Source organism: Sorex araneus, chromosome 11 (assembly GCF_027595985.1).
Source record: "Sorex araneus isolate mSorAra2 chromosome 11, mSorAra2.pri, whole genome shotgun sequence".
NCBI classification, from domain to species: Eukaryota; Metazoa; Chordata; class Mammalia; order Eulipotyphla; family Soricidae; genus Sorex; species Sorex araneus.
Genome location: NC_073312.1, coordinates 53,054,270 through 53,071,742, shown reverse-complemented (window position 1 = coordinate 53,071,742; position 17,473 = coordinate 53,054,270). Strand labels below are relative to the sequence as shown.

The 17,473-nt window shown below is 37.0% G+C and overlaps 1 protein-coding gene across 2 annotated transcripts in view; it reads right to left on the bottom strand.

Moving 5' to 3' along the window:
- PRKG1 (protein kinase cGMP-dependent 1) overlaps positions 1-17,473 on the bottom strand; it is a 1,291,607-nt gene that overhangs the window by 1,105,787 nt on the left and 168,347 nt on the right. For both annotated transcript variants that reach the window (XM_004607509.2, XM_004607508.2), the window contains exon 2: positions 16,944-17,110. In XM_004607509.2, coding sequence (XP_004607566.1) covers positions 16,944-17,110 — 167 coding nt within the window. The remainder of the gene's footprint in view (positions 1-16,943; positions 17,111-17,473) is intronic.

Here is a 17,473-nt window from a genome sequence, read left to right as displayed (position 1 = left end):
TCCTAAAATTAATTTTTCATCATAGTGTAATGTCACATGTGTTCACGGTTGGAGTAAGTCTTTTATCTTTTAATGTTGCCTATTTAAGAAGAGCTGTCTTTGGGAGAAGAAAGAAAAAAATTGTCTTTCAAAGAATAACAAATAAAAGCAGCAAGTCTATTTTTTAAAATTTATTCCAAGAAAAGCTTAATAGCATGGTTGTGAGCTATAAAGAACAAGCAAAAATACTAGCAAATAAAAAAGCTCTTTATAAGATGTACCATAAGAGAAATATGTGGGGATTTCAAACACTTACTAAGCAATAAGAATTCTTAAAAGACACATCTAATCAACAGCTGACAATTTCAGTTTATACATGTCGTGAGAATACCGCATTTGGTACCATATGTAAAATCATGTATTAACAAACTTAATTTAAAAACACTTACGGTAGTATATGAGTTATCGTACTCAGCCTGGAAAATGCAACATGTTAATCTTTTAGGATTTTCTTTAGTGAAAACAAGTGCAGTTTAAAACCAACACCTTTTAAAAATAATCAGATTAAATTCAGACTATTTGATCTCATTATTCCTTTAAATCTATAATGGAAGTTTAATTATGAAAATAAATAATTCAGTATCCCATTATACTAATTCAGAATTATCACTGGGGATCCCAATTCCTAAATCCTGAACATTGTAGTGTGTAAACAGAATCTACCAAAATGCATCAAGGATACCTTTTAAACTGTGAAATGGAATGTAATTAACAGAATAATAAGCATAGAAACTGCATCCCCAGACTCAAGTACTAATCTATGGACCAGGTGGCCAAATATCACTGGAAATGGCCCCTGAAATCCCTAAGTACTGCTTGGGAGGTCTCCAAAATTATTGTATGAATGAATGAACTAATGAATAAATAAGCAACTTTTAGGCATCCAGCATATGACCTCCCTGTATCAAGTTTTTCAACCTCAATTCATTTTTGTTCTATCTTTAAAATGAGAGCTGTCTCTCTTTTAGAATGTTTCCACTTGCTGTTGTGTTCATCTGGAATCTTCTGCTCATACTTGGTGTCTGCTTATCTCCTGACATTCTGGACTCAACTGAAAAATACCCTTTCAAAGAAATATTTCCTGACCTACTCAATCAATGACTCACGCTTTTCCATGATTCTCTTAAACATTACCCCATCCTATTTAATTTATTCCTAGCAGTGACCAACTATTTCCAAGCATGTTCTGTTCTCTTTTCTTTTCCCCCATGACCAGTATGTAAGATCTAGAAAAGGGGGGTTTATGTTTATTTATTTTTTAAACTAGTATATTCTCAGTGTCTTTATTATGGAATGAGGAGGCCTTTTAGAAAATGAATCAAAGGAATAAATAATCACATCAATTAACAGAAAACTGTAATAAAAAAATAACAAAAATGAACTTTTTTTTTTGAGAGGATCAGGAAGGGGAGAGTCACATCTGGCTGTGCTCAGGAATTATTCCTGGCACTGTGCTCAGGAATCACTCCTAGCAGTACCAGAGATTCAGTCAGGTCAGTGGTGTGCAAGACAAGTGCTTTAACCCCTGTATTATCTCTTCAGTCCAAAATGACTTTAAATCCATTGCTATTTTGAACTGTCATGGGAAATACAAAAAATATTCATATATTCATGTATTATATTCAATCAAACCTACACTGCTTCTTCTCTAAAGGTCTTTTTACTTTGTAGAAAAAAGAAATGTCATGGAGAAGGTAAAGAAACATTCATAGATGGGCCAGAGCAATAGTACAGCATAGCAGGGCATTTGCTTGCATGCATCTGACCCAGGTTCAATCTCCGGCATCCCATATGGCCTCCTGAACACCGCCAGGAGTAATTCCTGAGTGCAAGTCAGGAGGAACCTCTGAGTATCACCAGGTATGAACGCCCCCAAAAAATGAAACCTTCGTAGTTTACCAATACCTGCTTCGTATATACTGACTGTATGAGTTATATTGTAGTTATGTACATATCTATGTAACATGATCCTCAGCAGAAAAATAATTTGTTCAAGCATACCCTATTTCATGTGCCTATAGCCTTGACAGCTGATATAACAAATAAAAAATTTTAATTCATAACATTATAAAAAGACATTTCAATAATTTCTATATGCCATCTCAATCTACTTTTAAGAGAAAGAACAAACTGAATCTCTTTCTTAATAATTTTAAAATACTTGAGAGTCTTATTATAAAAAATAAACTTTATTTTTCCTATAAAACTGAATTTTACCATTTATATTAACCTAAATATTTAACATAAATATGCTCTACAACCTTCTCTGTCTTCCAAAAATAATCTAAATTCAAGATACAAATATGAGTGTGTATATATATATACATATATATAATGTGTGTACATATATGTATATGTGCCCAGGGGCTGAATCAATAGAATCCTTTGCCACAGAGAAAATTACTATAAGCCATTTTCAAGGCTTTAATTTCAGTATATACATCATAATTGAATGAACCATGAGAGATAAAATAAAGCAATATCAATAATATAGTTAAACATATTAAATATTATAAAATATGAAATGCAACATGATAAAAATGTCAAAATGGTGGGGTTCAATATAAAATTTTACAAAAATTTATCTTCTTCTGGCTAGGAAAATTTTTTTAAAAGTATATGAATAGCTTAGAGTTGAAGTTTTTATAATAGTTTTTAATTAATTTCTACTGAGAAAAAAATTTCACTCTGATTTTTCTCTCTGCAGAATAGACAATCTTTTAAGGTAGCATGCTAATTTTTTTTTATTGGGGGGGTTGTGAAGGGAGTTGGGCTACACACAGAGCCATGGCCAAGCCATTCCTGCCTCTATGCTCAGGACTGACTCCTTGTAGTGCTCAGAATTTAAATGTGGTGCCAAAGATTTGAACTACCATCATGGTCATTATAGTAACAGCAAGGCGAGTACCTCTGGGACTATCTCTCCAGTTTCAGACGCTCAATTTTTAAAGGAAATTTTCAAGTAAATTTGCAACTGCACTGTAGCACCATAGCACTGTCATCCTGTTGTTCAACGATTTGCTCAAGCAAGCACCATAAAGTCTCCATTGTGAGATTTGTTGTTACTGTTTATGGCATATCAAATACACCATGAGTACCTTGCCAGGCACTGCCATGTGGGCGGGATACTCTCAGTAGCTTGCCAGGCTCTCCGAGAGGGATGGAGGAATCAAACCTGGGTTGGCCGCATGCAAAGCAAATGCCCTACCTGCTGTGCTATCACTCCAGTCCAAATTTACAACTATTTATAAATTTATGGAGATTTCAGTTTTTCTCTGGAAATACATAATGTAAATCTTTTGGTGGTTGAAAAACCACCTATTCTAAAGGTTTGACTATATCTGACTAAACTCTTTTCCAAACAATGTGCTATTGATAAGTGAATAAAAAGAATTAGTCTTGAAATTGAAAAAAATATGGAATAACAACAGTACTGAAAGTCACATAAGTTAGGAAACAGCAAGAAGAAAACAGACTCTTGTTAAAGCATTTTATCTTCCATATTTGTCTGTGAGAGTCTCTTGCCCGCATGCCTGGCTGTCTTCCCCGGGGCCCCTCGAGGGGATGGGCTCCAGCTTCCCTCCCCACACCAAGCAGAGCTCCCGGCGGCCGAAGACCATCAGAACCTAGCTAGGGCCATGCTCGAGGCCCCTCTCCACATGTTCAGATGGGCCTCAGGCATGAAGATACCAGCAGAGGAACCCAGGTGTGTGTAATCCCATCAACGGCCAACATCCAGAGACTTAAAAGTGAGCTCCCAGAAGCCCTCAGCCACGTGATATCTTGTAGCCTACTTCTCCCTCTGGGATAAACTGGCAATCTTCTGAGAGTTTCCTGCCCACATGGGACAGCCTTGCAAGCTTCCCATTATGTATTCATATGCTAAATCCAGTAACAAGCTGGATGCCATTACCCTGACCCTGAAAGAGCCTCCAGTGCGACATCATTGGGAGGGCCGAGTCAAAAGGGACTTGTAAGATCTCAGGGAAAGGACGAATGGAGAGGTTACTGAGCCCGCTCGAGAAATTGATGATTAACGGGATTTCGTGATCGTGATCGTGATATTTGTCTGTGAATTTGTCTGTGACTTTGAGCTGTACAGGAAAACAATTAACTTTTTAAAAGTAGGGAAACTTACACACAAAAAATAGAACTAACATAATCATTAATGTAAATACCCTCAACAGTAATTCCCTGATTATTTTAAATATGCTTGAACTGTAAAGTCTCAGGGATAAATTTTCATACCATTGAAAGTCATCTCTCATAGTTCTAAATTTCTGTGTACTATTTAAACAACTTTTATACAAAAACTATTTCCATTTTTAACAGAAAGAAATTTATAGGAGGACCTAAATAAAGATGACGCTGCAGCCGTCAAAAGCCACAGTAGTTAAACTCAAATAACATATTTGCTATTACAGACTGGTTTTGCAGAATCATGGGAGAATCCCAATAAGCACTTCAGAAGCCTCAGATGTTCTCTGGCACTGGGACTGAGTGTTTTGTGTGTGTGTTGGGGGCGGGGTGGGGGGGGAGCCGGGCTGTCGCCACAGTCATTACACCAGGGAGTCTCACTGCTCTCAGAGGCAGCTACTATCTGACCTGCCCTTTGAGCATTCCAAAAACGATTAATAACTATTCAAGAACTTTTCATTAGAGGGCTGGATATTAAAAGCATTAGTCTATCCAGCCCCCCTTCAAAAATCATTAGAAATCTTGTTAAAGTCCCTAAAGAAATAAATCTATGTGCTTTTAAAATCAACCATGTCAATTTTAGAATCCTGCTTAATGTTAACCATGCAGACTGTTCAACAGCTCCAGGTAGTGGTGGCTGAAGTGTATTTTAATGTCATTAACCAGAAATCAAGATGGTACGATGTAGGATGACATTACTTTGTCCTCTCCCTGCTTGCCACAAGTAGCTTGTCCCGGTTTTCCCCAGAATTTAGGCTTACCCCAGTCACACCCATCAAGGTGTTCCTGAATCTCTCCCATCCCTTTGTTTAGCTATAATCACTTCTCCATGCTCTCTTCCCCAAAAGAGTTAATCCGAGGCTTTCCCTTAATCTGACTCTGCTAATTTGCAAGGTCAGACCTTCCTAGGATACTGAATTTATATTATATAAGTTAATATTGCCTTTCTCCTCTTCTTGTGCCTTTTGAATAATTTACTTTAAAGCTATGTCTGTTTTGTATAGACACAAGAAGACAATATTATGTTTTTATAACTTGGGAATTAATTGGCCTCAAATATTATTCCCTCCCGGGCATCTGCTTTCTCCACTTAAGCCTCAGTTGCCCTCAGTTCCTAGCACCCCAAAGTAGGGTCCCCGACATGGGACAGGAAGGATCCAGGGCAAGCGGTGAGTTATGTGCTACCCTGGCATCGAGATGGGCCTGGCCAAAGTGCCTAATTCTTAACTACAAGTTAAGAGCTTGATCATAGACAAATGCTGTCATGATCCAATAGTAATTATGAGACTGGGACCCTGCCAGGGATACGAAAGACTGATCTGGCCGGAGCACTGTAGTCTGAGATTGAGATGGCCCCAGGAGAACAATTCTATAAGCTTTAATGCATCTCTTATTGTGTCCATACAAAATAATTAATATTATGAATTCTTATATGTTTGCTGGCTGAGGAGAAGAGAAACACATTCATGGGACTCCGCCCTTGGGTGGATCCTCCTGCTGAAAGAGAATTAAGTCCTAGGAGAAGCATCCCCTAAGGAAAAGGAACCTTACCCTATTGATGGTGACCACACCTATGTGTATGCCCCAACCCCCTCATGCTTTGGAGATTTAACTAGGCTGTGAGAGTGGGTTGGGGGGCCAGATCCACGGGGCCAGATCCACGGGGGCCAGATCCACAGATCCAGAGAGAGACTGAGAGCCGGGAGAGAAGCGGGAAGAGAGAATGAAATAAACTGATCGAGCAACCAGTTTGGCCTTCTTCCTTCTGTCACCTGCCCTTGACTGACAGCACACACAGCGGTTCCGGGGCACCGGACTCGGGCGGTGAGACAGAGCCGCCCGGAGAGCCCACGAGTGCGCTCGCACCTCGGCGAGCCTTAGTTTTTTACAGTACGACACTATATTTTCTTTTCCTTTTTTAGAATATGCTGTCTTTCTTTTGAAATTTTCACCCAAAACATGTTTTCAACTTTCAAATTTAGCATCCTCTCAGATTACCAAATGGAGAGACAGATACTTTAACAAAATTAATCAGCACCACAATAACATTCATAATTGTGATGACTAGAGAAAGAAATGACTAGAGAAATGACTGAAGAAATGACTAGATGACTAGAGTAATGGGCTAGAGTGATAGCACGGCAGGTAGGGCATTTGCTTTGCATGCAGCTGACCCGGCTTTGATTCCTCCATCCCTCTTGGAGAGCCTGGCAAGCTACCGAGAGTATCACCCACACGACAGAGCCTGGCAAGCTTCCCGTGACGTATTCGATATGCCGAAAACAATAACAACACGTCTCACAATGGAGACGCTACTGGTGCCCACTGGAGCAAATCGATGAACAACAGGATGACATTTGTTCAGATGACTCTGTACAATGCTACAGAGAAAGAAAGATATTCATATCTTTCACATCCTTTAATATCTGCTATACCAATTTCAGTATTTTCATTGTGATTCTGAGCATACCCAATCATGCTCACAAGTTGCTTCTGGTAGTCCTCAGGGACCATGTAGAGCCAGGCACTGTACTGAGGCCACTTGCATATAAAGCTTGCACTACAACCCACTGACCTATCTCTTTGTTCTCAGAATTTTTGGAATTTTGTTTTGTTTTCAGATCACACCCAGCTGTGTTCAGAGTTTACTTCTGGCTCTGTAATCAGGGATAACAGCTGGCAGGCCTCAAGGGATCGAAGAGCATGCCAGGAATTGAACCTGAGTCGTCAGCGTATAAGGCAAGCACCCAATCCACAGCACTATCTCTCCAGCATTGGCTCCAAATTTTTTAACTGGTGTACTTCCATATTTTCCCATTGCAAAACATACAACAGCAACCTTTTATTATTTTAGCTCTCGGGAATCTCAAAACTAAGAAAAATCACACTGTTCTTAATGCAACACAATTCAATTCCACCCTTAGTAATTAAGTAAAATAAATAATGGAGAATTATACATTAGTAGAATTACAGTGTGATAAGGCTATATTTTACAAAATCGCACAAGGTCTTATACAGTCAAGTAAGTATTAGGATTAATCTTCAAAACACTTCAATGTTTCAACAATTATGCTCTTAATCTAAATAGTATGTTAATTTTTCTCAAATTAACAAAAGGTATTACTTTCTGGTAGTACTTACGTACATAGTCTTATATATTTGCCAAGATTAAATGCATTATTCAGCTAATTACCTATCCCTATTTATCAAGTCATTCACTAAATGACTTGTGATTATTTCCAAATAAAAAATCCAACCACACAGAAAAAAGTAATTGCTTTCATCAAGTATATTCAAAACATATTTACTGTACTCTAACTATAATTTATAAAGAATTCTCAAAATATGTTGAAAATGGATATGGAAGCAAAAATGCATTCTCTTTATAGCTTTCTACTTTGAAAAATATGACTATCCTTTATACCATAAATATACATGTATTCCCTAATAGGTAATTGACATATCCTATGTATATTCCTTCTCAGACATACACAATCACAAGAACATGACACAATAATTGTTGATTCCATAATTTCTTATAAATATGCAAAAAAACCCAATAAGAACGCTGATACATCTGACCACTTTAGTTTTTGAGTTTGGCATTCCCAAAGAAACATGGCTTAACTATTAGTTCCCTATCTTTGCCACTGATTCCATAACTAAAATATATTATAATAATTATATTCAATACTTCCACATTTTCTGTTTAAGATAACATTTTAAAAACAGATCACGATCATGATAGCCCGTTAATCACTGATTTCTCGGGCGGGCCCAGTAACATCTCATTTCGTCCCTTCCCTGAGATCTTAGAAGTCCATCTGGACTTGGCCCTCCCAACGATGTTGCACTGGGGGCTCTTCAGGGTCACGGGAATGAGATCCACCTTGTTACTGGATCTTGCACATAAATACACCATGGGAAGTTTGCAAGGCTGTCCCATGTGGGCAGGAAACTCTCAGAAGACTACCAGTTTCTCCCAAAGGGAGAAGCAGGTTAAAGATATCGCGCTTCTGAGAGCTTGCTTTTAAGTCTCTCTCTGGATGTTGGCCGTTGATGGGATTACACACACTTGGGTTCCTCTGCCGGTACCTTCATGCATGAGACCTGTGGAGAGGGGCCTCCAGCATGGCTGTAGCTAGGTTCCGGGGGTCTTCGGCCACCAGGAGCTCTGCTCGGTGTGGGGAGGGAAGCTGGAGCCCGTCCCCTTTTAGGGGCCCCGGGGAAGACAGGCAGGTGTGCAGGCAACTGACTCTCTGCATCACTCTCTTCTGAGAGCTTGCTTTTAAGTCTCTTTAAAAACAGATATTTATTCATATTGTTTTTATGTATTTTATGAGCATTATCTTTAATAGTAACAGTATTTAAGCTTAGTCCAACAAAAGGAACTGAAAAAAAATAACATTAAGTAGAACTATATGTCAACTACTAGACAGCTTTTAGATTACTCTTAAATTTCTGAAATATTCTTAAGACCAAAAAGAAACAGCTGATTTTGGAGAACATAAAGATCAGTTTCTCCTAAGGGACACTTCTACACTGCTGGTGGGAATGCTGACTAGTTCAGCCCTTTTGGAAAACAATATGGACGATTCTCAAAAAACTAGAGGTTGAGTTCCCATTTGACCCAGCAATACCACTGCTGGGAATATATCCCAGAGGAGCAAAAAAGTATAGTCGAAATGACATTTGCACTTATATGTTCATCGCAGCACTGTTTACAATAGCCAGAATCTGGAAAAAACCCGAGTGCCCTAGAACAGATGACTGGTTGAAGAAACTTTGGTACATCTATACAATGGAATACTATGCAGCTGTTAGAAAAAAGGAGGTCATGAAGTTTGTATATAAGTGGATCAGCATGGAAAGTTTCATGCTAAGTGAAATGAGTCAGAAAGAGAGAGACAGACATAGAAAGATTGCACTCATCTGTGGAATATAGAATAATAGACTAGGAGACTAACACCCAAGAATAGTAGAAATAAGGAATAAGTACCAGGAGGTTGACTCCATGGCTTGGAGGCTGGTCTCTCATTCTAGGCAACTCAGAGAAGGGAACACCAAATAAAATGTGATCGGAGGTCATGCAGGGGAAGTGTGATGCGTGCCGAATGTAGACTAGAGACTGAACACAATGGCCACTCAACACCTTTATTGCAAACCACAACACCTAATCAGAGAGAGAGAACAAAAGGGAATACCCTGCCATAGTGGCAGTGTGGGGTGGGGGGAGACAGGACTGGGGAGGGTGGGAGGAATGCTGGGTTTACTGGTGGTGGAGAATGGGCACTGGTGAAGGGATCAGTATGAGGGAAACATGAGCACAAAAATGTATAAATCTGTAACTGTACCCTCATGGTGATTCACTAATTAAAAATAAAAAAAAGAATGTAATCCAATAAAGTCTTTTCTAATTTAAAAAAAAAAAAGATCAGTTTCTCCTGTTAAAATTTACTAAGAAACTTTACTCATATGAAAATGCATTCAATTCCCTCATACTCTTAGGCAGTGTTTTGAATGCCAATAGACACGGTGAGACTCATCACTAATGTTCAATTTTACATAAAATCCCTCTTTGAATATTATCTTTCATTACATCAGTCAATTATATAAAGACAGAAAAAAGTGTTTCAGGGGACGCTGAGAACAGACAAACTTGCAGTATAAAGTCGTATGAGTTTGCTGTCAATGGGAATATAATTTATTTGCATGTTGGAGAATAGTGTTGGAGTAATAGAATGCAAACCAGGTATCAACCAAAAAGTAAAAAATCCAATATTCTGGAGATGAAATTGAAATGTGAATGCAATGACACAAGAAACAAGAGGGGCTTAGACCTTGAGAGTTTGTGCGAACCAAAAATCACTTAACATTCATTTATGAAAGATTAATTATAAGAATCACAAACATGATGAGCAGAAGGCACTGCTCCTTTTTAAAAAGTGATATAAATAAAATAATGATATTATTTTAAACAGAAAATCAAAAATAGGGCCTTCAAAATCATGGTAAAGTCTTAAACATAATACAGCAGTAAGTCAGGACTAAACAAACAGCCGCCAATCTTTCAATAAATCAAATAAAAGGAACCAATAAAGATAGAGGAAAAGATGAAATAAAATATATTAAAAGGGGGGACTGGAGCAAGCACAGCAGGTAGGGTGTTTGCCTTGCACGTGGCCGACCCGGGTTCATTCCCAGCATCTCATATGATCCCCCAAGCACTGCCAGGAGTGATTCCTGAGTACAGAGCCAGTAGTAACTGCTGTGCATCTCCGGGTGTGACCAAAAAAAGAATAAATATGTATATTCATATATACATATTCATTCTTTATATACATATATATATATATATATATATATATAGAGAGAGAGAGAGAGAGAGAGAGAGAGTGCCCTGCCCGCATGGAAGAGAGAGCCTGACAAGCTCCCATGGCATATTAGATATGTCAAATACAGTAACAATAACAGGTCTTATTCCCTTGACCCTGAAGGAGCCTCCAATCTTTGGGAAAGATGAGTAAGGAGAGGCTGCTAAAATATCAGGACTGGGACGAATGGAGACTTTACTGGTGCCTGCTTGAGTCAATCGATGAACAACAGGATGACAGTGATACAGTGATACAGTGATATATATATTTATATATACAAGGTCAGAAATCAGTTGGAAGAATGCAGGGAGGCCTAAGAGGTATACTTTTGGAAATTATCCTAAATTCTTTTTGAGTTATTGTAATTCAACATTTTTTAATTTTAAGAGTAAATAATAAAATAATTTAAAGCTATTTTATGTGTTTCCGTAGCTAGGATTATCTTAATGCTTAAATACAATAGTTGCAATTTCACTACAAAAGTTAATATCGTAGAAGTCAAAGAGATAGTACAGTGGGTAAAGTGCTTGCCTTTCATATGGCCAACCTGGGTTCATTCCAGGTACCCTATATGGCTCCCCAACTCCATCAGGAGAAATTTCTAAGTGCAGCACATGAGTAATCCCTTATCATTACTTGGTGGACCCCCAAAACCAAAACCACAAACAAAAGAATTCCAAATGTTAATACTATCTAGTCATTATGTGTAGGAAATCAATATACTTTGCCAAGGTCTATTAACTTGTAGGCAATATAATGTCTGTTTCTTAAGGTTGTTGTGTTAATATATTACCTCTAGAGGCTGGAGAGAGAAAGTACAGTAATTAAGAGTTCTTATTTTGTATATGCTCAACCCAGGTTCTACCTTCAGTACCTCATATGATCCCCTCAGTCCCACCAGGAGTGAACCCTGAGCATAGTCAGAGGTAACCTCTGGGCAAATCCCAGTATGGCCCCAAACCCAAAATAAAATAAAGTAATATCCATAAAATAATTTAATAGCATCTGGTGCATATATAGCACTATCTGCAGCACTGTCATCCCGTTGTTCATAGATTTGCCGAGCAGGTACCAGTAACGTGTCCATTGTGAGACTTGCTGTTACTGTTTTTAGCATATTGAATACAACAAGGGTAGCTTGCCAGGCTCTGCCGTGGGGGCGGGATACACTTGGTAGCTTGCCAAGCTCTCTAAGACGAACTGAAGGATCAAACCCGGATCAGCCGTGTGCAAGGCAAACACCCTACCCATTGTGTTATCATTCCAGTCCAGTGTATATATACACGTGTGTATTTATATGTATTTTAATAACAGCTACATTAGCAGTAGATTTCTCATGGAAAGCTATTGAATATTTACTAAAAATGTTTCACTTAATATGACCAATGCTTACTAAACAGACATTTCTCATTTTTTAGAAAAATGCTATCTACATTCACAATAAATAGATTAAAGAAAAAACATAAAACTAATACACATAAATAAGCCAATTTAATGGACATAAATTAGGAATTTTTAATATTAAAATAGTGAATTGAATTGACTCCAAGATGTTTTATTCCTATCACTAATTTGACATTGTTAAATACAGTTTTGGTTTTATTTTGGAAGATAGTGCACTCTATTTTATGATTAAAAATAGTACAGGGAAGTAGCATAATGATATTAACAAAGATCACATCAAAATTAATATCATATTCACGTTCCGGGGAAAGGTCAACTCAGAGAAGCGATCATCAACTACATTGCAGTCGAAGGCCATGTGGGGGAAGGGAGTTGCGGGCTGAATGAGGGCTAGAGACTGAGCACAGCGGCCACTCAACACCTTTGTTGCAAACCACAACAGCTAATTAGAGAGAGAAAGCAGAAGGGAATGCCTTGCCACAGTGGCAGGGTGGGGTGGGGGGGAGATGGGATTGGGGAGGGTGGGAGGGACACTGGGTTTACGGGTGGTGGAGAATGGGCACTGGTGAAGGGATGGGTTCCCAAACTTTGTATGAGGGAAGTGTGAGCACAGAAGTGTATAAATCTGTAACTGTACCCTCACGGTGATTCTCTAATTAAAAATAAATAAATTTAAAAAAAAAAAAAAAAAAAAAAAAAAGCTGGCATTTGGAAAAAAAAAAAAATTAATATCATATTTAAGTACTGTACAAGTCATTTATATATTACAATACCCAATTAAAATATAAGCAGAGATTTCATAACATCTTCTTACTGTTGCCTTAAGACCCCGATGACAAGTAATTCTAATCAAAACTTAAAATAGAAACCTCTACTTTCAATTGAATGAAAATAATTTTGCATGAAAATAAAAATAATGCATACCATCCTCAGATTATTTACTTTCATCATCTCATTAGTGAAGTCTTATCATTTGGCTATTTTCTTTGGTTAAAACGATCAGAAACTTTGACATGTAGGTATGCAATAATACTTGGGACATTGCCCAGACTTAAATAAGAATCAATTAAGGCTTCTGTTAAACAAGGCCTTTTGTGAAGAAAGCTTCACTTAGTTGATGAGAGAAAAAATTGGGCTAATTTTCCGTGTAAACTCCCTGAGTGTATTTCTAAGTGTCTTGATAATAAGCAAATAATAAGCAAACTTATTAGAGAGTTTTCGTAGCCAATTCATCCATTGTTGTTATGGTATACTCTACTCTTTATAAATATTAATGTTCACAGATGAAAAAGAATGTGTCTATATCAAGAATAGTTATCTAAATTTTGAAATGATTAAATGTGTGGATAAAAAACTAATTAAGCAATGAGACATTTCCTCAATTAAAGCCTATAAAAATTTAAATGATAGGGTTCTTTGAATTTTTTAATTATTTTGACAAACAGACATTAACATAAGATCAAAGTTACTTTACGCTGGTTAAAATTACATCTTGGGGACAAATTGTCATCAAGATTTAAAGACTAGGGTCATTTATGTGAGTTTCTTTGAAGGCAGTCAACATCACTGCAAGACCTGTGATGCTAAATATGGTTATACTATTTAAAATCCTATTCTAATAGATCATCAAAATAACTTGCATTCTGTTATCCTACAATTAAAAAGAAGAGCAGCAAAATGTACTGAAATTAGTTGAAGCAGTGGGGGTAAATAGTTTATGCTCTTTCACCTAAGGAAGACTGTCATAGGTATGTCTGTTTATCGAGCTATTAATGTATTAGTACATTCAATTATGTATGTGAACAATATTATCTGTTTTATTTCTTTTTCATATGTACTTACCATAGAACAAAGATATAATGATTATATAATAAAGAAGCTAACTACTGTTAAGCATTAAATAATGGGATTTTATTAGGTGTGAAACATCATTTAAGATTGTAAATCATCTCCTGGAAATAGCATTAGTGTGTTTTCAGTTAAATAAGATTAGTTGTATCATGGCAAATGGAAACATAACTTTTCATTGTATTTAAAAATCCAGAATAGTTTAAGATGTGTAAAAGTGCCAATTTAACAAGGAGTAAACCTAGAATGCCAATTTTATATGTCAACTTGCTATTTTATCCATATATATGTTAAAGCATTATTCTAAATGTTTCTATGAAATTATTTTAGATAAGATTAACATTTAAATCCATACAGATTTTTAAATTTGTTAGGAGAAAATATATTTCAGTGTGAAAAAAATGCAATACCTAGAGGCTATCTCTTGTAAACAAACTCTAAACTTAACATTTTCCTTTAATTAATATATTTATTTTTAATTTGGGGCTCCACCTGGCTATTCTCAGGGTTCACTTCTCTCTCTGCCCTCAGGGATCACTCCTGGCTATACTCAGGGAACTGTATATGGCGTCAACAATCAAAACCAAGTGCAATGCAGGCAACACACAAGAGCCTTCACCTGCTATACTATCCTCCACCCTACCTTAACTATTTTCATCAGCAGATTTAAAGTCCCCAAGAAAGATAAGACTTCTGCCTGTAGAACAATCAGTACAATCAGGTCTTCCCTGGGTTCTCAGCCTACTGTACTTACCTTGTAGCTTGTGGACTTGACAGTCTCCACCAACTGGGATCAATTTGACTATAGATTTCTCTCAATACACACACACGCACCGCGCGCGCACACACACACACACACACACACACAATTGTCTCTGTTTCTTTCAAGAACCTAATACACAGTGCTATTAAGAGTTAATGAGTTTGAATCTATATCCCAACTTTACTACACACTAGTAGATCTAAAGATCTAGAGGGGCTGGAGAGATACTACAACTAGTAGGGCCTTTGCCTTGCACGCATGCAACACCAGGGGTAACCCAAAAAGAAAAAAAGAAAAACCCTAGGAAAATTACTTCTCTTCATCAAACTATTATTTCCTCATCTATTTTACCTTCGTTTAGAAGGTAATAGTGATCAGCCTTATCTCATAGGTTTTTGTTTTTGAGGATTAAGGCAAAAATTAGCAGTGTAGCATTGTCCTCCCGTTGTTCATCGATTTGCTCCAGCAGGCACCAGTAATGTCTCCATTGTGAGACTTGTTGTTAAGGAAAAAAATATTTACAAAAATACTACATAACTTGGCCATTTTTTAGACAACAGTTAAAGGTTGTTTGGAAATTTATTTTCACAGCACTGAAGATCTTACAAGACATTGCATCTTGGCCACCTTCATTTCCTCTACTTCTCTAACTCCACTGCTTGGTAATCTGTTTTGTAATCCAAGGCCAAAGGCAATGATTATTTCACAATATCTATTTCCATGTTTTGTTTCTCTGTATCTGTATTTTTTTCTCTGTATTTGTGAAATGGGACTTTCATGGTGAGATGTAGTAACATCAATACCATGTACTTAACACTATTGTAACCAATTTACCTAAACGATAATAAAAGTAAAGTACTTGATATCCTCCCAAGATAAAAGACCTAATATATGTCAAAATACACTTAAAATTTTAAGTTAAAGAAAAATGCATAAACAACATTACCAATGTTAATTTGCATAGTGATATAATGCTTCTTATTTTATGTTAAAAGCCATAAAAACTAAAATTAACGTCATAGCATTCTTATAAAATAAAAAGGCTAAAGGACAGTTTCCAAATCATTGCTTGAAACATTTTGGCACAGATTACTGTTGTCAGCAACTGCCCTCCAGTGCTAATTCTGACCGCAGTGCTAATTCAGACAACTACATGGCACTGGTATTCCCTGAACTTTCCTGACCCAAACTGTGACAATCAAAAAAAATCCTCAGGACATTGCCAAATGTTCCCTGAGGGGAAAAATCACCATGAGTAAATATCCACTGCTGTATTATATATGCATATGTAATATATACATTCACACATAAACTCAAAAACATTGCTCCTATTAATCACTTGCTGACAGGTGACAGGGATAGGACACTACCACCAAACAAACCTACTGTGAGGTTTATATGCCAACTCTCTTAGATGATAGACAGTTTTGAACACTTTTTAACTATTTATTTAAATCATCACTTCAGGCTTTTTCCTTCCCACAAAAGGAAAATGCATCATTATAAATCTAAAACTAGAAACATACACTGAAAATTCAGCTAGACATAAAACACGTCTGAACAAGGGATGTCTCCGTCTTTTTTCGAACTAGTTTCTACTTTACTTTGCTCAAGATCACCTTAGGTGGCTAATATGCTCTTCAATCCCTTCAGATCTATTTCTATCATCACCATAATAAATCAGTACAAATGTTCTCTTTTCATATGAATGTTAAAGTAGAAAACCTAGACCTATATTAAGAGTTAAAGAGAGAATTAGAGATACTTTGATTATCTGAGCAAATAATACTTCCACTAGTGAGTGCTGAGCTTTTGATTTAATAGTATGAAGTCTTAATTCAGTTTGATAGCATTTTTGTTCACATTAACCTTTTCCCATCTGGAAAAATTATAAATTTTTCATATTAGTATTCTAAGCAGCCAACCCAGGTTCAATTTTTCCGTCTCTCTTGGAGAGCCCGGCAAGCTACTGAGAGTATCCCTCCCACATGACAGAGCCTTGCAAGCTACCTGTGGCATATTCAATATGCCAAAAAACAGTAACAAGTATTACAATGAAGACGTTACTGATGCCCGTTAGAGAAAACCAATGAACAACAGGATGACAGTGCTACAGTGCTACAGTATTCTAAGCAAAAACACTTCAAATAATTAATAAAGCACTGTATCTGAGTTGTACGCCACCTCTTTTGAAACAATCTCAACGATACAGGAACAAAATGATATTTATCCCTTAGAGCACATTGCCATCTGTATGCAGGCTGATAAGATAAAAAGGGAATCGTAGAATGTGAGAGGATCAGGGTTACAAGTCATACCTTCCATGACATACACCAGTGACCCCACATCTCCTTCTTTGATGATGCAACTGTCTTTGCCATACTCCACCGGGTACATACAATCCACAATCTCCTGTATTTGTGACAGCTCCAAGTTCTTCATGAAGTCATTATCAAGGATGGCTTCCTTTATGAGATCCTTGGATCTATGGCAAGAGAAGGAAGATTAATTGGCACACCTGACAAGTGCTTTCATAGTCTGTGAGGTTTAGCTGAGCTGCACAGTGTTCTGGCACACCACAAATGCATGTACTTGTTAGAAATCCATTAATTTTCTGAAAGCAAGTGAACAAAGTGATTCTGTAGAAGCAGAAAAGGCAATAAGAAAAAAATTTAAGATTATGTAATGAGCATAACCAACCAACAAGCAAGTTTACATGATTCCATTGTATAAACAAGAAAAGTTTAACCATGAAGATTGTGAGAAAACCAGTGAATATTTTAATTAAGACTTATAGTCTATAAATAAGTATACACATTAAAGGAAAATTTTATAAAACACACTATTA